Raw genomic sequence first — 23,046 nt, 5'->3', positions numbered from 1 at the left:
CTACTGTCTTCTTCCACTTCCGCGCATTGCTTGTTTAAAAATAATTCCTTATCTCTTCTGGCTAACCTCTGGAATTTTGCATGTAATTGGGCATATCTCCCCCTATCACTGTTGCCTTTTGCTTGCCTTCTTTCTTGGGCTACTTCTAGTGTCTCAGCAGACAGCCATTTTGCCTTCTTGGTTTTCTCTTTCTTTGGGATGTATTTCGTTGCCGCCTCCTGAACAATGTTGCAAACTTATGTCCAGAGTTCTTCCAGGACCCTATCTACTAAGTCCAGTCCCTTAAATCGATTCTTCACCTCCACTGCATATTCCTTAGGAATATTAGTGAGCTCATATCTAGCTGATCTGTTGGTCTTCCCTAATCTCTTTAGTCTGATCCTAAATTGTGCAAGAAGAAGTTCGTGATCTGAACTACAGTCAGCTCCAGGCCTTGTTTTTACCGACTGTATAGATGTCCGCCACCTTTGGCTGCAAAGGATGTAGTCAATCTGATTTCGGTGTTGTCCATCTGGTGAAGTCCATGTATAAAGCCGTCTCTTAGGTTGTTGGAAGAGAGTGTTTGTTATGCAGAGTGAGTTGTCTTGGCAAAATTCTATCAGCCTATGTCCTGCTTCATTTTGTTCTGCCAGGCCATGCTTACCTGTAATTCCAGGTGTCATTTGACTGCCCACCTTAGCATTCCAGTCTCCCGTGATGAAAATAACATCTCTTTTAGGCGTGTTGTCCAGTAGGTTCTGCAGATCCTCATAGAACTGCTCTACTTCAGCTTCTTCAGCATCTGTGATTGGGGCGTATATTTGGATCACTGTGATGTTAGATGGCTTGCCCTGAATTCGAATTGAGATCATTCTATTGTTTTTTGGATTGTATCCAAGCGCTGCTTTAGCCACTTTACTATTATTTATGAAGGTTACTCCATTTCTTCTGTGGTCCTCTTGTCCACAGTAGTAGATCTGGTGGTCATTTGATGTGAAGTGGCCCATTCCAGTCCATTTCAGTTCACTAACTGCCAAAATGTCTATCTTTAACCTTGACATCTCACCAATAACCACATCCAATTTGCCCTGGCTCATAGATCTTACATTCCAGGTTCCAGTGGTGTGTTGATCCTTAGAACATCGGATTCGCCATTCACTGCCAGCACCGTTGGCCGCTAGCCGTCCTTTCGGCTTTGAACTAGCTGCATCATCACATCTGGGGCTAGTTGAACTCATCCTCTGTTCCTCCCCAGTAGCATTTTGACCATCTTCCGACCTGGGGGTCTCATCTTCCGATGGTATACCGACATATCTCTGGTTGTACTGATCCATTTAGTTTTCATGGCAAGAATACTGGGGTTGGTTGCCATTACCTTCCCCAGGGATCGCATTTAGTCTGACCTCTCTTTTATGACCTTCCTGTCTTGGTTGGCCCTTCACGGTTTAGCTCATGGCATCATTGAGGTGCTCAAGCTCCAGCGCCACAACAAGGTAACGATCCTTTGCTGAAGGAATCAGTATGACAACAATTAAAACATGCATGATAACGCAGTCATAACCCCCCCCCAAGAAACACCAAGGAAAAAAATAATAAAAATAGGAATAGCGTAATGCTTTAAATCAAGAGAATGCCCTCTGAAATAATTGGGTTTCCAATAGTTTCCTGAAAACCAGAGGGAGAAGGTGAATCTGATATCAAGTGGAGGCCATTCCAGAGCATTGTTGCTGCCACAGAACAGCAGCACTCTCCTTACCTCCTGGGAGTGCAGAGCTACCAACAGCTGTTTCATATAAGACCTAATAGATTGGGCAAGCAGTCCTGCAGATGCCAAGCCATGAAGAGCTTTATAGGTCAACACCAGCACCTTAAACTGTATCAGGGAAGCCTGCAAAATTGGTGTTACATGCTGCCATCACTGGGAGCTGGTAAGTATGCATATTCTGGTCCGGTTACAGTTAGCTAGCCAGGTGGAAATGAGGTCATGAGTTAACAGTAACCATGTTCTTCGGCACCAGGTAGGGTTGTACTTGACTGCAGCTCCTCCAGCCATAGCCACACCTTGCTGTTCTGGCAGGAGCCATGTGTCTAGAATGAACACCAAATCTTGAACCTGCCCATCCAGAGACAATACTAGCATCATCAGAAGACCCTTGTAACTCTGTTTTACTTGCCTTCAACTCCAGTCTGTTCTCTCCCACCTCAGGCACTGGGATAGGATGTCAACAGTATCTCTACTCTGCTCTGGGGTGGTGATATAAGGTTGGGTATCATCAGCATATTGATGATACTGCACTCTAAACCATCACGTGATTTTACCTAGTGGCTTCGTGTGGTGGTTTATCAGTTTCCATGCAATAAGAATACAGTTGAAAATAATAACGTCTGAGAATATTAAATCTCACAGTTAATATATGTAATAACTTCCTTTTCAAAAGAAACAGTTATACTGATACAGTAGAATCATATGTTGAAAATAAGTATTAATCTCATTAATGATTTAATGAACATGATGATTTACTCAAGTGTAAGCATAATGGGGTCCAAGTCTGAAATATTCTTTTTTGTTGAATAAGTTGTTAATACAAAATCTATTTAAGTTTTTAATACTGATGTTGATACCTCTTTCCATTGTCTAGGCAAAATATAAACCTCTAGTTCTTAATTCTAATCAGCCATTAAAGTTTGCATATCAACTTGATTCATCACTAACAGAATTTTTAAAAGAGTAATTCTAAGCTTTTAAAATAATTATTTGTAGTAGATTTAAGTATTTCTGAGTCTGAAAATGTTGCATGTCCAAATTGGGGTATCAGTAGATGTAATTGAAAATACTGCCACTGAGTCATATGAGGCAGATAATATTTGTCCTTTAAAGCAGCAAACAATAGAAATACATCTATTAATTAATCCAAGATAAATCTCATTTTCCACCCACCTTTCTATATTATCATTTTTAAAATTAATTCTGAGATACAGATTATCCCATCACATGAACTGAGTATGAGAAAAAGGTTCAAAATGCCTTTTTCTAAAAATATGTTCCACAATTTTTGAATGAATGTAACAGTAAGAATAATGTTTGAAGTCTATTATTTTTGATCCCAAAATGATACAACTAACTAAAGGTGTAATGTATGAATTTTTTAGAGGGGCATACAAAGGAGAATTTCCACTAAGGGGAATCATCCAAAAATTGGTACTAGCTAATAGAAATGCAAAATTTGGAAAACCATATCCTCTCTCTTTAATAGACAACTACATCTTTTAAAGAAGTGTTCAGAATTGAAGAGCCAGTTAAGCCTAACATAGCTGGCAAACTCAAGAAGCAAGAAACCTGTGAATTTCAGGAAGGCGTTATCTGAACAAAATTCCTTTATACTTGAAATTCAGAGCAGTAATTCAAGAACACAACACTTTATGGCTTGCCAGCATTGCAGTTTCTAATGCTTGCACCCAATCTGGAAGTCTGTCAACCTTATTTTCTGTCTGTTTCATGATTTCAGCAACAACTGACTGAAGACATGAAATAGACTCCTGAGTAGGCTTCAGAGTTTACTTGAAAAATAAAATGTCTTTCAATAAATACAATAGAGATTCCTTCTGTTCCAAAGGAAGAGGTAAAGCTGGTGCTTTCTTGCTTGAGCAGATATATTTAAAGCAAGATAATGAAAATACTGAGGCATAAACAATTCAGTTTGCTAGATTAATGAAGTATTGATCCCATAACAAGAATTTAATGCAGTTTAAGAAGATAATAAACAATAGAGGAGAAAGATAGACTGCTCATGCTTACATGCTAGGCTAGAAGTCCATAAATGCACAGAGATGACAACAATATTTGTTTTCTTTCTTATGTTAGGTCTATATTGCTGTGATAGAGCAGAAGATTATGTTTGCCAAACAGCTTGTAAAAGGATACTGATGTCAATGAAAACAGAACATGAAATTGTGGATGGACTTATTGAAAGCTGTAAAACAATGCCTCTTCCACAGGATCCTCTTTGGCAGTGTTTCTTGGAGAGCTCAAGATCTGTTCATCCTGGAGTGACACTGCATCCACCACCTTCAACAGTTCTGGATAGTGCTAAGTTGCACTGCTGTTCTAAAGCGAATACTTCCTTGTGTAGGTTAGTACATCTCCCTCTTTGTTTCAGTTCCTATAAGCTTTTGGTAAGAAATGTATTTTTATTTTTCATTTACAGCCATTCATCTGTTAATATTTAAATGTGTCTAACTTTTTTTTAATGAAGTGAATCCATCTGGAATTTTGAGGATGTTATTAGAACTCCTGTCAATAATGGTAATAAAAAGGGCTTTCTTGTTCACAAAGTGGAGGGCATAGCAAGTGACAAAATACCACCACTTCTATAAGACAAATTGTTCAGGTCAAAAGAAAATTTGTTCAAGATTCCACATAAAAGGCAGAGATAGCATCTAAATTGCAAAGCACAACCAGCTCTTTTGAAGTTTTCTCCTTAACACTTGTTTTGTTAGAGACAAACTGATGAAGTCAGGCCAAATGCTGGATACAAAGTAGAGGTGGTGGTCTGAATCCGCAAATTGAGCTAATATATTTGTTCCTCCAAAGTATGCACATATACATGTGGACACACAAATATATAAATCATTTCTCAAAATGATGTTCAAAGAAACACACAGTTTTACTTGAGATTGAAAGTCTGTGGAAATTTGCAGATTTGGGGAAGAATCTGCATGTTATAATCTGTAACAAATCTGGAGTCAAAGCCAAAATATCTAAAAACACACCAGCTAAATGTGTTTCAGGAAATGAAGACATAAATGAAGGAAGCCTATTGAAGTCAAAGAAATAGGAATCCAAAGAGCAAGGAGAACAGCAGTGTAGAGATGAAGTACAAAAGCATTCTCAGAAGAATGCTTAAAAGTTTAAAATTTCAAGAGAAGGAGGAGGTCAAGATATCATTACAGGAAATTGATGTATTGTTGTTGATTTGTTTAGTTGGTTCCAGCTCTTCCATTACTCAATGAACATCATTTCTGTTGGCCTCTTTTTCCATGGATCAGGTCTCCAATGACTCTTGCATTCTCATGTGTCCAAAATATTTAAGTCTTATTTCATTATTCGTGCTTCCAGCCAGTGAGCAGCCTGCATTTACTTTATTTAGTAATTTCACAGAGTCATAGGGTTGGAAGGAATCTTAAGAGATCACTCAATCCAACCTCATGCTTGGTGTAGGATTCAGTAGTGCATTTCTGAGAGATGACCACCCAGTATCTGTTTGAAAAGCTCCAGTGAAAGAGAACTCACAACTTCATATGGCAGCCTGTACATCTGATGCCTATTCTAAACCTGCTTCTTTGTAGTTTTAACCCATTGGTTCTGGTCCTGCACTCTGGAGCAATGGAGAGTAAATCTACTCCATTCGCTGTGTGAGAGGCCTTCATATATTTGAAGACTGCTATCATATCTCTCCTCAGTTGTTTTCAGTTGGCCAAACATACTAAGATTCTTTAACCATTCCTCATAGGACTTGGCTTCCAAAACCTTCACCATTTTGCTCTGAACTGATTCCTTTTTTTAAAAGTTTTTTTCTTTCTTTTTAAACTAAACAGAACAAAAAAGGAAAAAAGAAAAAAATGACATATTATATATTAAGGCTTCTCATACATATATATAAAGTTTCAATATATATAACCATATTACCTTATAATCATAAATACATAATTTACATCTGTAAGCATCCTTTATAAGTTACAAGTAACTCCAGTCCTCAGAACTGATGAGCCATAATTTATATTTTCCAATGTTGAAGGGTAAGTCTCTTAGCAATAAGAAATGTGTGGAGAATCCATTTCCATTATCCAGCCATCAATTTCTATGTAATAAGCCTGTGTTTCAAAAGAACATGGATCTCCAAAAATATTAAACCCTGCCAAAGTGTTCAGTGACATTATAAAACAATTGTAGGACATTGCAAAACATACATTTTAATGAACTGTTATTAATACATTTCCAACAACACAATGATTTATTTGTTCCTTTCTGTACAAACACACTAGGTCTGAATAAGTCCTGAATAAGTCCAGTAAGCCTGAAATAATATTTTTGTTGAATAAGCTACAGTCTAAGATCTGTTGAAATGCTTTATGAAGATGTTAAGACAGTTTCTGCTCTTTAGACAAAATTAGAATCCATCTTGCCCTTGGTTGGCCCCTCTTCCTTTTGCCTTCCACTTTCCCTAGTATCATCATCTTCTCCAGGGTGTCCTGTCTTCTCATTATGTGGCCAAAGTACTTCAGTTTTGCCTTTAATATCATTCCCTCAAGTGAGCAGTCTGGCCTTATTTCCTGGAGGATGGACTGGTTTGATCTTCTTGCAGTCCAAGGCACTCTCAGAATTTTCCTCCAACACCACAGTTCCAAAGCATCGATCTTCCTTCTCTCAGCCTTCCTTATGGTCCAGCTCTCGCAGCGATATGTTACTACAGGGAACACCATTGCTTTAACTATGCGGACCTTTGTTGTCAGTGCGATGTCTCTGCTCTTAACTATTTTATCGAGATTTGTCATTGCTCTTCTCCCAAGGATTAAGCGTCTTCTGATTTCCTGACTGCAGTCAGCATCTGCAGTAATCTTCGCACCTAGAAATACAAAGTCTTTCACTGCTTCTACATTTTCTCCCTCTATTTGCCAGTTACCAATTAAGCTGGTTGCCATAATCTTGGTTTTTTTGAGGTTTAGCTGCAAGCCAGCTTCTGCACTTTCTTCTTTCACCTACATCATAAGGCTCCTCAGTTCCTCTTCGCTTTCGGCCATCAAAGCGGTATCATCTGCATATCTGAGATTGTTAATGTTTCTTCCAGCGATTTTCACCCCAGCCATGATTAAAACTCCACAGATTCCTGCAGCCCTTACATGCTTTCTTCTCTATTTTGGGGGCAAAAGTTCTTATGAGCTATAAGCTAAAGAACATCTAAACTTAAAAAAATTTCATTTTTATTTCATTCCCTTTTGCATGTGTTTGTATTTCTTTTTCGTTTTAGAGATGTATGCACTAAACTTTATACAAGCAGCTGGGGCAACACACAAAGCTGGCAAGAATTTGATCGTTTTTGTGAATATAATCCAGTTGAAGTTTCCATGTTGACTTGCTTAGCAGATGTACGTGAACCTTGTCAGTTGGGCTGTAGAAATCTTACTTTCTGCACTAATTTTAATAACAGGTAAGAAAGGTTCACTCAGTATTTTTTTAGACTATGTTGTTTTTGAAATGTATAAGTAAGTTGGAGAAGGTATGGTTGCTAAAGCTTTTAAAAAGTATTTCTCTTTAATTCTGAATCTGGGTAATTTGAAAAATATTTCTTAGATGCTGCTGAGAGATAATTGTCTTTCTCCAATTCCTAAGCCTCCTATCTAATTCCCTGTATTCAGAAGTCCATATACATAAGAACATAAAGAAATGAAATAAATTCCTGTCTATCTTCTATTTTTATTTATTGGAGAAGTTGTCATCTACCCAAAGTATCTGCATTGTCTTCGGCCACAATAGCCTGTTATGACAAGTTTGCTGACCAGTTTGAGGATAAGATCACTTGGGCAAATGCCAGATTTATGATGGTTTCAGGTGCAGTGTCCAACAGATAATCCATTCCAGTTTTGTAAGATAATGTTAAGTTGTTGCTGGAAGAGGGCAAGTTGCTTGTAGCTATAATGCTAATTACCTGCTCTCTTGATCTCTGTTTATTATGGAGACTGGGGATAAAATTGGCTGAATGAGCCCAAACTACATTGTACTGACAACCAAATGGTGCCATTTGTCCTAAAACAGGCAATTGTAGCGCTCTACTGGAAAAATCGGCTCTGGACCAGGATGCATGGACTCATTAGCTGCCTATATTCTTAATATACTTAAGAGAATGTTAGTTGTCAGTTGCAAATATTCTTGGAAAAAACTGGTTTTCAAAACTGATTTCAGGTTGGGTTCTAGTCCAGCTTTGAGACTGAAACAACCTTACTCATTCTGTGAAGAGAGGGACAGGAGGAATGCAGTCCTATTACTCTTACCATCAGCCATAGTATCTTAACAGATAACTTGTATGAACTGGGAATATGGTGTACTTTTGACAGTGATTCTATTACCTGCAGAATTTGTTGCTATATAGTGCATGGAGTGACATCTTTTAAACTCCTTGGCAAGTCAACAACTTGCTGCACAAATGATGTTGCCAAGAAGGCTTTGGATTCCAGGACAGTGGCCTATGATACCTTCATAAAGGACTCCTGGGAAGAAACAGATACATCTTACAAAATCTGGGAGTGTTTGGTAGGCACTTTGCAGTCTCATCAGGAGTGGTTTAACTAGAATAAAACAGAAACAAAAGGCCAGAACTAAATACGCACCCAAGGACTGGGGCCAAGAAAGTAGAATATATAGACTTCTGGTGGCATGGAGATCTAAATGGCTGCCTGTTTGATCCTCTGCTCTCCTTCCTTTAAAGTATTTTAGTTGGAGTGAAATTGGGTGAGCCTTTTTTACAGATCTGTTTTGTTTGTTTTTACTTTGTTAAGTGTTCTTTTGAACTTTATAAGAAGAAGAGTCAATTGTGCCGTGAAAAATGAAGGTGAAAAAAATGGAAATGGAGTAGGATTTTAGTTTAGTCCTTTTCCATAGCGCAATTAGTCTTGATGGTGAAGCCTCAAGGTGAAGCTGTTTTTGCTGTTGTGATTCCTGGAACTGAAGCTGAATCATCTAGTGTGCCTTCAGGCTTAATTCAGTCAGGGGCTGAGAGTCTTTTTCAGGATGAGTCAAACTCCCCGGTGATGGATAAATTGCAGTCAATGTGCACTCTTATGGAGGCTAATCATGGTAATTTTTTTTCTGAGATGGCTAATGTTTGTACAGATATTGCCTTACTGGATAAAAATATTACAGGTAGACCTCGCTTAGCAACAGCCTCAGGCAGCAACTGTTCAAAATTGTGACAGTAACTCTGCAAACAATGTCTGCATTTATGACCTTTGCAGTGTCTCTCTTGGTCACATGTTCACCATTACAGTCAGTTAGTATGCATTGTCCTGGACTTCTGGTGGGAATACGGCGGACTGAGCAGCTGTGCCCTCGAGCTCCATGGGCAGAACTGGCGTTGTGGCAGTTTCTTCAGGCTCAGGTTGCTTTCTCCTATAGCCCAGAGCATTTTTCTGGATTAAGGAAAACACTTGGAATTGACCCATTCGTCCTCCAGACAGCGAGTTGCAGCCAGGAGATCATGGACGACGTGCGCAATCGACGGATAAGACTTCATTGGGAAGCTGGGATTTTGCCATTTCCGAGCCGCACTGCAGCCCTTAAAGGGACATTAAGTCCAGCCACCCCATTTCTGAAGCACCCATTATTACTTTTTTAAAAGCACTTGTACCCTAAGAGAGGCTTTGTACATTAAGGAGAAACGATCTCTCTTGATGCTTATTGTTATTTTTGTAATTAATTTTTTTAAAATTAAAAAAAAAATTAAAGCTTTGGATTTTGCTTTCTGCCCAGTACTAAGGAAGGTTGAGAGTATGTTACTGTCTCCCTGTTATTATTTTTGTGCTAATTTTGAAGATTTTGGCATTTTTCCTACATGTTGAATCTGCTGTTCTGAACTTTTATTTTCCTGCCACTACTTTCTCTGGGAACTGTCTGTTACCTTAACTCAGTTTGGAAATTTTCCATTTCGCCGGTTAAGTATCTAGGGGGTGCCATAACTTACTGCTTCAGAAATGGAGGATCTTAGCCAGGCTTTCTCTGATGGTTGCCAAGATATCAAAGCAGAGATTAAGCAGATTCTTTCTGATTCCTGCCAAGTTATTCTGCAAGACATTCAGAGCATTGTGGAAAATATGTGGTTTGAAATGTGCCATCTGGCTGGGGATGAACCTGAAGAATCTAACAGCGATGGAATTATCTCTCCTGAGAGTGAGATTTGGGCTTGTGTTGAAATCCTGGGTGAAATTGCCAATGCTGAACTGAAGAACTAAATGGAGAAATTGAGCTGTAAGACATGAGTGAATTTGGCTTTTTGTTGGAATGTTATGGAACAGATGGGAGGTTTTTTGGAGAGAAGTCTGTGTTTGTGAGGGTAGCAGTTGAACTGTTTGATTTCTTTAAGAAAATAGCTCTGTGCCTATTATGGGGATATGTAAATGTCTTGGTCTATTTTGAAGTGGGTTAAGGGATTAAAAATATTTATCTGGATGGTCTTATGACTTTACTTATCGTGAATGATTGGGATTATGATTATTAAGGTTTTATTCATGTTTTTTGTATTCATGCTTTTTGTATTATTAAGTATAATGGTAGACAATTTACATGCTTTTTATTTTTGATTTTTATTATAGTAGACAGGAATGTATAGAATAGTAGTAAGAAGGGAATAATTAAATAATTGTTACTTTGGTGGGAAAGTTGATTAGGTGATTTATATTTTTTTCTTTTCTTTTAATATAAAGGGAGTGAGCAATGGTACTTAATGATTTTTACAATGTGCTGAGGGGTTGATTTGTAGAAATAATGTGATTTTGGTTTAATATAAAGGATTAATTATCGGAAATTGCTGTATATCCTTGATGTTTAAAATTGGAAGTTACTTCCTTTTGTAATCTATCTAAAATTTTTCTCTTGTGTTTTCACACTGTATCCTGTACCCTGTTTTTCTGTACCCTTTGACTGACAAGACCGTAATTAATTTTACGGCTTCAGCTTTTGTTTGCCTCCTAAGCGGCTTGGGACTTGAACCATGAGCATGCTAGGCAGACAGCCGGTGTCAGCACATTCCTTTCAATGTGTATTCCCCATTGTGTGCCTCCTTACTCTCTTATAATCCCTTCCTCTCCAATGAATGTAAATACAAACATTAATTCCCTTCTTGGTAAGTATCCCATCGCCCAGGCAACTTTCCCCAGTGGCGAGGGGAGGCCTGGATGAAGAGAGAGAATGGAGGCTGGGTCATGAACGGCACTCGGTGTCATGGGGGGACGCGCAAGCTGCAGTTGGCAGTTTCACCCCAAGAGGCTGGGGAATAGCCCCAAGCCGCCTGGAAGCAGGAGTTTCCTGAGACTTCCACGTAAAGTTTGATGGAGACCCCCAACAGTTGGCATTCTTCCTAACCAATGTTGAGGCGTTTATGGAGGAGCATGAGAACACTTTTGCCACAGAACAGGCAAAAGTGCAATTTGTAGGACAACGGCTGAAAAGCACGGCAGCCGACTGGTATGTTCAACTACACAATGCAGAAGCCTCAGAGTTAGATGCCCTTGACAAATTCATGTGCTGAGGGAGCGGTTCGAGGACTTCCTCGCGAAACTCTGGGCGAAAGCTGGCTTGCAGCCCATCAAGCAGGGATTGAAATCAGTATCAGAATACGCTATGGAATTCAAAGCGCTAGCGGGGAAACTATTGGACTGGCCCGAATCAGTGAAAGTGGACTACTTCAAGGCAGGGCTACAGCCAGATTCTACGTTCGGTCTTGGGGCGCGGAGATCCAGAAACATTGAAAGTATGGATCTGCCTGGCCAGGGGCATAGAGGACACCCAGCGCCAACTCAAGTGCCACTCACGCACGCAGCCAGAAGAGAAGCCAGCAGCCCCTGCAAGCTCTCTGGCCATGCTGAAGAAGTCCAGCCAAGGCTGGGAAGCAGAAAAGGAGTGAAGAGCAAAGAAAGGACTGTGTTTTAAGTGTGGGAAGGAGGGACATCAAATTGGAGAATGCCCATGACTAACAGCCACACTCAAACCAAAAGCCAAGAGCGAACACCTGAAGCCACCAGCACGTAAGAGCCAAGGCACAGCTGCGTCCCTCATGGAGGCAAGCTTTGAGAACCGTTGCAGTGACTCTGAGAACTCAGGCGAGGAGAGTCAGCCGTTGGCAGGAAATGAAGGGAGCCTGTCCTAAGTTGCGCCCAAGGCCAGGCTTGGATCAATGGATGCAAAGACCCATTGGTAAGTGGACACTGCCCTCTCATTGCTGTAGAATTGAGAATTCAGTCTCTAACAGGGGTGGGGCAGCAGATCTCGTAGGAATGGTGGACTGTGGATGCACCCGCTGCTTAATGCACCCTGTCCTTGTAATGGGGCTGAGGCTAAAGGTGGGGAAACTCAAGGATAGTGTTCACCCATCTGGATGGATCCCACATGCAGGGGGCCCCTGTTGAGTTCTACACTGAACCAGTGGAGATGAGAATAGGGAAAAGAGACACTGCGATTCTTGGTAGCACCGATAGAAAGCCAATCAGTCATAGTACGGTTAGCATGGGTGTGGGAGTACAACCCGAATTTGGACTGGAAGTCGGGAGAAATGGTGCTTGCAGATGGGACTTACTTGGGTTTGAGACAGATTGAACAGCCCAAGAAAAGGGAGCAAACAGGATGGCTAATGGAGACTGGGGGTGGGGCAACTGAAGAGGCGAAAGTCAGCATTGCACCACAATGCAAAGACATAAAAGCAGTATTGGCCAGGACCCAAATTAAAATAGAAACTATTTTTTTAAAATTGTGTGAGATTTCAAGGGTTTGGTTTTCCCACCTAAAATCTTGTAAGATGTTAGGTGTGAAAGACTAGCCATTGGGGGAAAAAAATCAATTCTTTTATTATGGCATTGACTGGCATTATAATAATAAAAACTGTAAGGTAAACAAGCTGTCCTACAAGCTATGGAAAAAGTAGCCAGATTAGAATTCCTAACACAAAGTAATTCCAAGTATTTTGGTGTCCACATCAGAGGCCACCTGCTCTTGCAGACTTTCAGTGGTCCCAAGACCACAGATTGGTAACCATTTGGGGGGATAATGTGTGTTTAACCTAAACATACTACAGCCATATGTTTTCAGTTGTGGTCAATTTATAATTGTGTAATAATACTGAAAAAATAGAGATAAGATAGAAGATAATATAAGCTGAAATGACAATAACTCACATTTCTAATGTTAGTATGCCTGTTTTATCTGATTCAGTGGGTTGGCTTCAAGTTTAATCATTTTTTGCTCTGAAAACATTGAAATGGATAAGTGTTATATCCTCAGTGCATTTATTTCTAATCTTAAATAGGCCATTCATCTTAGACTTTTTGTTTCATTTTCTCCTTTAGCCACGTGAATTCCTCAATTGAATTAAATGTGTCTGTCCACAGATGGAATGCTATCCAACAATTGAATGGATTCCCCCTCTCTGATAGACTCTTCCATATGCCTTCTCAATTTTCTCTAATAGATTGGAGCAGATCCAGAGCAAATTTGTGTATATGTGTGTCTGGTATGCACGTGTGCTTGCACATACATGTGTGCACGCAGGGAGAAAGGAAAATCCAACTTTCACATGGAAGTCCACTCAACTAAGTTGGGATGCTGTAACTTGAGTATTGTCTATAGCAACAGTTGAAAAAGCCTGTTCTGGCTGGGGGCTTCTCTTTCAGAATATATAAACACAAAATCAACTTTCTGAATATGATGTGCGTCTTCATAGTTCAAATGATAATTTATTGTCTCTAATATAAGATATTAAAATGGGGTTCTTATACCTGTTTTTTTTTCATTCTTGGGTTGTGTTATTAAAATTTTATTCCTGAATTGTATTATTAAACTGTTTAATCCCATTCACTGTGCCAAAATATATTTGTCAATATTTCTACTTGATTATCATTTATTAAATTCTTCTCTGCCCAATATCAGTAATTTAATGCCTCCTTGAAGGACCAAATTAATATAATTCTATGAAGTTGCATCTGAGAATCTTAATCTTATTTTTAATGTTGATTCTATCACAACTGTACTTTTCTAACTCTATGCATTTAGTTAGATGATTCTCCAGAAATGTAAATTTCTAATCCTAATAGAATTTCATGTGTTTTAGCTTCTCTGCCTGAATTTTTAAATAGTAATTTCAAAATTTAATATCTCTGGATACTGCTTTCATTTTCTGTTTTAGTGTATGTGTTCTTGCTGAAATTGTTTTCAAAATAAAATCTAGATTTTGTTTATAAATCTTCACATTCATTAATGCAATTCTATTATTGAAATCAAAAAATTGGGCTCAAGATTTTTAATTTAGGATTGGATTGCAATAAATCTTTTTGGTCATAGTAAGGCATGAAATCACCATTGAGAGACTTGAAAGAACAGGTTAGGAGAAAATCTATCTATTTGGTTGCTAGGAGTCGATAGTGACTTGATGGCACATAATAAATAAAAAAATGCATGAAATACTCATATTTATCAGCCCTTCCATCTTATATTATGCAAAAACCAACATTCTATCTAAAGGTGTACAGCTAATCATGAAATTATTGTTGCCTTCTGTTTAACTGTGTGACTTTTTCCTTGAAGGCCTACTGAACTCTTCAGGAGCTGCAATGCCCAGTCAGACCAAGGAGCTATGAATGATATGAAACTTTGGGAAAAGGGAAGCATTAAGATGCCTTTTATAAATATCCCTGTACTTGATATTAAAAAATGCCAGCCAGAAATGTGGAAGGCAATTGCTTGTTCGTTGCAAATTAAACCTTGTCACAGTAAATCTAGAGGAAGTATTATTTGCAAGTAAGTAGATTTTTAGCATTCAGTAGTTGCCTTCAGGCATTCTTAATGTTAAAGCTAGATAGCAAAAGAGGTTCCATATGCAGCCATATCTTCAGCTGAAAGATGTGAGGGCAAGTAGGCTAACATGTCTTATACATCTTACAGAGGTCTGTATTCATGTTCAGACTAATAAAAATGCAGCTGTCATTCAGACTTTCTGGCTGTGTGGAGATCTTGAGAGAGTGCTGAGCAAAACCTTCGTGTAATTGTTCTTGATTCTCTTTTATGTCCTTACACATTCAGATGATTGCATGAAGAGGGTTAACTTCAGTAGGTTTTCAGTTGGATCTGCATGTAGAAAAAGGAAAATTAAATGACAGTAGTACTGTAAAAATTGTATTTAATGAAATGAAAGAAGCATAAAGCAAAGCTGGGAACTAAAACTAATTAGTGCGTTACAGTTTCTACTGTTCCAGCAAAGACAGTTTCAACATTATTTTGTTGTAGAACTGAACTGAAACTATTCTTAATTGATATCATGCCAGATTGTTAACTAAGCTTAACTGTGTCAATATATTATGTTTGAATCTGAGAGCCCTTCCAAGAGGTTCTTAATTGGAGACATGTCAATACAATAAGAACTTGTGGAATTTATGCACCTTTGTATTCAGAATGAAGCTAGTTGATCCCTCTGCCTCTGTACTTTTAATGAGGTCCCACATGCAATGAAAGTGTTAAGGCATAGTTTACTGATTATGTCCTTGGGCTTGTGCTAGGTAGTGTGGGAAGGCTGTAAGATCTCAAGATTCAAGCTAGATAGTAATTTTATTCTAGAATAGATAATCTTTGCTACTAAATTCATTGATGGTTGTTTTTTGCAAACATAACAACACACCATATTATATAGGACTGTGCAAATCTTTAGAAAGAGGTGCATTGGAACACATGGGAGGGCCTACAAACTTGTTTTCTAACATTTAATTAGCTGTGTCTTTTTTTCAGACTTGTGTGGCTACTATGGAAGAATTTAAAAAGAATTGTTTCATGTGTGGTTGTTTACATTCCAAAACACCTCTTTCAAGTGATTTAGAGACCAAAATTATATATGTAAGGATATATGTATCACACGTTCATTAATTGATACTTGTTTGTAGAGTTGTACATGTTACTTTTATATGTGTATTTTTTCTTTTTAGTTCCAAATATTGTACATACATATAATGTGCAAGCATTTTGTTTTCCTGAAGGTCAGATTGTGTAGAAATTCTCAAAAACTGTGGAGACTTAAGCAAATTTCCTGAGGGACATATGGCTGAAAGCATTTGTGAACTTTTATCTCCAGCTGATGACTTGGAGACTTGCATACCTTTAGATACCTACCTTCGTAAGTACTGAAGAACAAGCCCTGTGAAACAAGGTTAGAATTCAAAACAGTTATTTCTAGGCTTGACCAAACGGCTGAGGGGAGCAAAAGTCTTTATAATCATTTTATTGTCATTCAGTCTAATTACCTGTGTGGTAGTGCCATCATTGTGATCGCAATATTGCTGGTTCTTCACAGTGGTCATACGTATAGGTTTCTCAGCCTATGCAGAGACCTGAACATTCCAGAACTGGTATTTTTATTGGCAGTCTTTCCCCTTGTCTGCATTGTACTTCCTTTTAAGTGCAGCTACCATCTTTTGTTCCAACTTCTTTGCCACAGTGGTAGTACGATTGATTAATTTTTCTGGAGCCTTTTTCTGTTCCTTCTGTGTTTAGCTTTTCTAGGCTATTAGTCCTACATTTTATTTTATTTGGGCAAACCCCTTGTGACATTTTCCCTCTAAGTTTTGATTTCTCAAGCATTCAGCACACCATTGGTTACAAGCCCCAAGCGAGATGGCAGAGCCAGGTCTTCACCTCTTTCCAGAAGGCCGGGAGAGTGGGAGCCTGCCTTACCTCTGGGGGAAGAGTGTTCCATAAGGCAGGGGCCAGGCAGAGAAGGCTCTCTTCTTGGGCCCTGCCAGTCGACAGTCTTCCATGGATGGGGTCCATAACATGCCCTCTCTGCCTGACTGGGTGGGACGGGTTGGTGTGATGGGTGTAAGACGGTCCCTCAGGTAACCTGGACCCATGCCATGTAGTGCTTTAAAGGTGATGACCAACACCTTAAATTGGACCCAAAAGCAAACTGGCACCCAGTGCAGCTCCTGCAACAAAGGTGTTACATGTGCCATCCTTGGGGCACCCAAGACTGCTTGCATAGCTGCATTCTGAACTAGCTGTAGTTTCCAGATACTCTTCAAGGGTAACCCCATGTACAGCGTATTGCAGTAGTCTATATGGGAGATGACTAGGGCATGAGTGACTGACTCCCAGTCCAGGAAGGGCAGTAACTAATGCACAATACGAAGTTGAGCAAAGGTCTTCCTGGCCACAACTGCTACCTGCTCTTTGAGCAGGAGTTGTGAGTCCAGGAGGACCCCCAGATTCTGCACCGGGTCTGTCTGGGGCAGTACAACCCCATCCAGAAGCAAAGATGGTAAACTCCTGGATATAGAGGAGTCCCCAACCCACAGCCACTCCATTTTACCAGGGTTCAGCTGAAGCCTGTTGTTCCCCATCCAGAACCCCCAGCCTCCAGGCACCGAGAGAGGGTAGTCACAGCATCACTTAAATTACCTGGGATAGAGATGTATAATTGGGTATCATCAGCATATTGACGATACCTCATCCCATGGTGACAGATGATCTCACCGAGTGGTTTCACGTAGATGTTAAAAAGGAGCAGGGGGAGTTCCGCAACCTGCAGCGCCCCACAAAGGAAGGGGCCATGGGCTGGATCTGTCATGGGGGGCTCGGATTCAGAGTCAGAAGACAAGTGCAGTCAGCTCCTGACATGGTTTTGGAGGGCGAGCAGTCAGCTCTGGGGTCACCAGCTGTTTAAGCAGGCAGAGGAGGCAGGGCTGGCCAGCGATCAGTGGGGACAGCTGCTGCCTCTCTCAAAAGATGAGGACTCAGAATTGCCACCCCCTCCCAATGCAAGAGCCTGGAGAGCAGAAGGAAGAGCAGAACAAAGGAAGTCAGCTAGGAAGCAGTCTCACCCTCCTAGATGAGCCACACTGGGACTGCTCTGATTTAAGAAGAGCTGTGAGCTCGAGTCTGTTGTTGGAAACAACTGTTTGCTAACCCAGACTTTCTGTGTCTTGCTTTTGAACTCAAACCCGTGTGATTGTGACTCTGAACCCAGACCAGCTGATGACCTCGCTGATGCTTTGGACCCCTGGATTTGCCTGACCACTCTTGTACCTGCTCCTTGAATTTAGGACTCTTTCTTTAGGCAAGTTTGCTGGACTTGTGGGGACTTGGTTGCTTTTGCGTGTGTGTGTTTGCACATAACCTTCCCTTGCTGCTTGCTGTAGTAAAAGTTTGCAACTACCTCTTGTGTATTTGTGTGTGCTTGGCCTGAGACAGGACAGTATCTCTTGCTCCCTGTCAACACTGATCGGGACTGGCCCTGGAGGAAGGAGGTGAACCAGCAACAAAACTGTGCCACCCACCCCCAACTCCCTAAGCTGACCCAAAAGGATTCTATGGTCGATGGTATTGAAAGCCGCTGAGAGGTCAAGAAGAGGAAGGATGGATGCACTGCTCCCATCCTGCTCCCACCAGAGATCATCCAAAAGCGTGACCAATGCTGTTTCTGCCCCTTATCCGGGCCTGAAACCCGACTGAATAGGATCCAGATAATCCGTTTCATCCAGGATCCTCTGGAGCTGCAGTGCCACCATATGACTGCGACAGACATAGGACCTTGCTTTTCCCTTTGGTCATTAAGCACAGTGCCACAGTCGCTAAGGAAACATGATTGGGCATACAATATCGCAGTATGTCCCCTTTGGTCTTTAAGTGAAATGAAGTGGTTGATAAGTGAAAAATTACATACTGTCCTGTTTCAGGACTAGAATTTCAGTAGTAAGATCCATATTGACTGGAAATTCTAGGACTTGAAGACTTCTCTGGAGGGCATGAAGATGGGAAATGCTGATCTGAAGAGTAGAGAACACTCCTCGCCGCTTCTCTGGCAATTCTAAGAATCTCTGATATGTCTGTTTACTATTTTCTTTTTTTTCTTTTTTAATAAGAATTTTACTAAATTTCAGGCTACAGAAGAACAAAAAACTACAAAGGAAAAAAAACTAAAGTGTGAAAACACAATAGAAAATTTTTAGAGATTACAGAAAGAAGTTACTTCCAACTTTAAACAGCAAGGATATACAACGATTTTCCATGATCAATCCCTTAGTCTATATTAAACCAAAATCACATTATTTCTATAAATAATTCCATTAGCACAATATAAAAATCACCAGATATAGTTGCTCCCTCCCCTTATGTTAAAAGAAGAAAAAAAATAATAATACAAACCTCCTAATCAACTCCCCCCAGATAATAGTTATTTAATTATTTCATTCCTACTACTACTTTTATACATTCCCGTCTATTATAATAAAAATCAAAATAAAAGGCATATAAATTGTTTGCCATTGTAGTAAATACAATTATAATAACCTTAATCATACTAAACCCAAAACCAGACAATTATTTTTTATACCTTAATAATCTTAATCCAAATCAATAAAGATAAATGAAATCAACCAAACCCTAAAGGCCATCCAAATAAATATTCTTAATCCCTTATCCCACTTCAAAATAAACCAGAGCATTTACATATCCCCATAATGCACACAGAGCTTTTTTCTTAAAGAAATCAAACAGTCCAATTGTTCCTGTCAAAAACACTGACTTCTCTTCAAAAAACTTCCCGTACATAATAACCCCTTCTTTTCCATAATGTTCCATCAGAAGATCAGTTTCACTTATGTCTTGCAACTTGATCTCTCCCTTAAATTTCTTCAACTCAACAGTCCAATCTTCATCCAGCATTTCAACAGTAGTCCCAATCTCTCCATTAGAGGAAACATTTCTATCAATGTTAAGCTCTTCAGTTTCATCCACAACATCCTCAACTAGATGACACATTTTGAACATCATATTTTCCACAATGCCCTGAATGCCTTGCATAAGAACTTGTCAAGAATCAGAAAAAATCTGCTTTATATCCTGATGTAAGTCAGAGAAAGTCTGATTGAAATCCTCCATGTCTCACACAGTAGATTATGGCGCTCCCTAGGAGCTTAACCAGTGAAAGTCAAAGATATAGAAGAATGTGTTTACACAAGTGAAAGTGAGATAAACAGACAATTGCCCAGGAATTGGGGAATAGCAGCAGAAAACTGAAAGTTCAGAACAGCAGATTCAATGTGTAGAAAAATGCGAATATCTTCAAATTTAGTACAAAAATAATAACAGGGAGACAATAATATACTCTCAACCATTCTTAATATTTGGATGGAAAGCAAAATCCAGAAGTTGAAAAGAATTTTTCTTTAAAAAAATTTAATCACAAAAATAACGATAAGTGCCAAGAGAATCCATTTCTCCTTGTTGTAGAAAGCCTCTCTTAGAGTACACATACTTAAAAGAAAATAAGTTGGATGTTTTAGTAATGGGGTGGCTGGACTTAATGTCCCTTTGAGGCTACAGTGTGGCTTGGAAATGGTGAAGTTCCAGTCTCCTGGCTGCTCTTACCAGTGGAATGCGAATGCTGTTTACGATCTTCTGACTGCAAGCAGCTGTCTGGAGGACAGATGGGATGATTCCAAGTGTTTCAGGAAAAGCCTGCCTTTTTGGCTTGAACCTCCTGCTCCTGCTCCTCACAACCCCTCATGTTTCCAGTTCCTCTTTCAGTTTGATTAAATCTTCGTTTGAAAGCTCTCCCTCAGTGATCTTCATCATCAACCCTAAATCAAGAGATTTCATGAGTGTCAAAATCTTCTGATTTATTTAATCCAAATCTTTGTTATGGTCAAATCCTTCAAAATTATTTCCAAGAACAGCAAAATAGGACGGAGAAAATTAGATCAGGAAATAAAGCAATTGGAGACCTTGGTAACTGGAATTGGAATTGACAGCTATGAGAGTAAAATGTTTAAAAAACTATTATGAGAAGGATAGGAAGCTTTTAGGATGTATTTGAAGTTGTGCCTTTGGTGTATAGCAGTTATAATGACTTACGTCATTATATAACAAATTAGTGTTAATTTCAGTGACAAAAATATTGGTTAGAAGAATGGAGCAGATAGAAACACAGTCTCTTTTTCTGAGAAGGTAGGAGAAAAATTAAGGGTTTAAAATTATTATTATTTCACCTGACTCCCAATGATTCTAATATTGAAAGAAGATATTCCTCAATGTTTGATTCTTCCTTCTAGGAAAGAATAGGGTCACTCTGTTTCTCTTGAGCATCTTGGGAGTTTAATTTTCTGTGTTGGTTCCAGGCTTGAGGGGCAGCTATATATACCGTCAATCCCAGTTAGGCCTAGTGTACTGTGTGATATCTGTGAAGGGTGAAGTGGCCCATGTGCAGGAAATTTTGTTACTCACCCTAGTTGCGTTATAATGTAGCCTGGAGGTAAGTATCCTTCATAGTGCTATTCTTCAGGTCTTTAGTCAGTAGACTAGTGACTGTCTAGAAACAGACAGCCAAACATAAGTAGACATGGACAAGAAATTACTGAGATTAGAGGTGGTGCAAATAACTGATGATGTTGTCAACCTAATTATTATTATTATTATTATTAAATTTATATACCACCATCTCACCATAAAAGTGACTCTTTTTGTGATTATGAGTAAAGAAACTAGACTGGTGAGCAGTCCATAACTTTTCTTATAGAATGTAAGAATCTTTATTCTTAGAAACCCACTGGAGTGATTAATCTGATCAGAAAATGAGAAAGTTCGAGAATGTTCTTTTAAGGAGAATATTAGAAAGTATCCCTTCAGATAGAAAACATATAGTGAGATAACAAATGTCTCTTCCACCCCACCCCCAGATATTTGAATAAAAAGAGCAGAGATAATTTATATTCATGAAATTTCTATTCTATTCTGCTCTTTTCTATTCATTAAACTTTTTCCCCCAAGGACCAGTTTTTCTGTCATTTAAAACTAGAATACTTCATGAGTCCATGAAAAGTCTGAGCATTTTGGACTGCCTTGTATTTACACTGGATTCAAAATGGTAGACATTGCATTTGTGTGAAACTTGATTCAAAGAGGATTTAATCAAGTAACCTCTTCAAATCCAGTAATCAAATAGCTGTAGTAAATTGAATATGTTGGAGTCAATATCTTTTTGACTATACTATACACACTTCTATCAGATTGAATCATTGTTTTGATTCAATAATTTCAGTCAGACATTAAAATCAAATCATCTCTTTGCTTCAGATCACATATTCAGATTATAATTCAGCTGATTTGCACTCCCCAGTAGATAAGATTACAGAAATTAGAATAAAGACTTAACCAAGATATAATTGCTGCTTGAGGTACAGTGGCAAATGGCTCTACCTAGATTCACAGTATTTGTGAAAGCAAACAATTTAAGCAAAGGGGGCCAAAATCTCAAGCACCTCTCATATATCTGGCAATAAAAATACAATAGTAACAGTTTTACAGTCCTTTCCTGTCATCCTAACTGCTCCATTCTGCTTCATTCTGTCAATAAGTCAGTAGGACTTGTTTGGACTTGTTAGATGGTGGCACTGACTACCCTTTTCTTTTTAACAGTATTTAAAGCCATTGAATAAGCAAACCTGGAGAGGTACATCTCATAAAAATGTACTACTTTTTAAAGATTTATGTAATTTATCTAAGACAAATAAATGAAAACTTGGTATATATAAATCTGAATGCTATTTTTCTTAAAGAATCTTGACAATGTATGTCCAATTAGACGTATGGGATAAGTTAATATTTTTTAAAAAATATTTGCTTTTATCTTTACTTTGTCACATAATCCTTTAAGATGATTTTTAAATTTACTTTTTAGTAGATTCAAAGAACAACTGCTATGGGTTCTCAGGACTGAACACACAAAATACAGCTCACAAAACATTTCTTGTGAACCATTCCAATTTTTTTCTCTTTATTCTTAGTGTAAGAAGGGTAGAAATACTTCTCTGATTGTCTTTACCGGTCATTTAAATAAGCAAGCATAATCAGCTAATGCATACAGACTTACAATTCTTCCATCCTTTCTGGCTTCCACCTTCAAAGGAATGTAGCGAATTGTTTTATGATCTAACTGATCTACAATTCAAAGATTAACTATCTCTCTGCTATCATCAGTATTGTTTCCACTAACATCTTAGTGTGCTAACTTGAGCTGTAACTAGGTGTGTAACTATTAGTAAATTCCTAAGGGAGTTAATTAAGAGCTTTAGATAGATTTAACTGGCACCCTTTCATAGCTAGCACAGCCTTGAGGAGCAATCCATTATTACAGGGTCCCTGACACATGGCATCCAGCCTCTGTTTAATACCTGCAGCAAAAGAGGATCCTGTATCTCCCCAAAGCAGTTTATTCCATCATTGACCAGTTCATACTGTTAGGACAAATTACCTGGTGTTCAATTGAAATCTAT

At 38.9% G+C, this 23,046-nt stretch overlaps 1 protein-coding gene across 3 annotated transcripts in view; it reads left to right on the top strand.

Moving 5' to 3' along the window:
• The window catches only part of RECK (reversion inducing cysteine rich protein with kazal motifs), a 145,083-nt gene that overhangs the window by 64,926 nt on the left and 57,111 nt on the right, over positions 1–23,046 (top strand). For all 3 annotated transcript variants that reach the window (XR_010067988.1, XM_063304266.1, XM_063304268.1), the window contains 4 exons: positions 3,842–4,109; positions 7,005–7,184; positions 14,318–14,530; positions 15,757–15,893. Coding sequence is in view for 2 of the 3 variants with exons in the window: in XM_063304266.1 (XP_063160336.1) it covers positions 3,842–4,109; positions 7,005–7,184; positions 14,318–14,530; positions 15,757–15,893 (798 nt within the window). In the remaining variant the exon portion in view is untranslated. The remainder of the gene's footprint in view (positions 1–3,841; positions 4,110–7,004; positions 7,185–14,317; positions 14,531–15,756; positions 15,894–23,046) is intronic.

Source organism: Candoia aspera, chromosome 4 (genome assembly GCF_035149785.1).
Source record: "Candoia aspera isolate rCanAsp1 chromosome 4, rCanAsp1.hap2, whole genome shotgun sequence".
In the NCBI taxonomy this organism is placed as follows: domain Eukaryota; kingdom Metazoa; phylum Chordata; class Lepidosauria; order Squamata; family Boidae; genus Candoia; species Candoia aspera.
The sequence above is the reverse complement of the archived record's forward strand: the minus strand, read 5'-3'. Positions and strand labels throughout refer to the sequence as shown.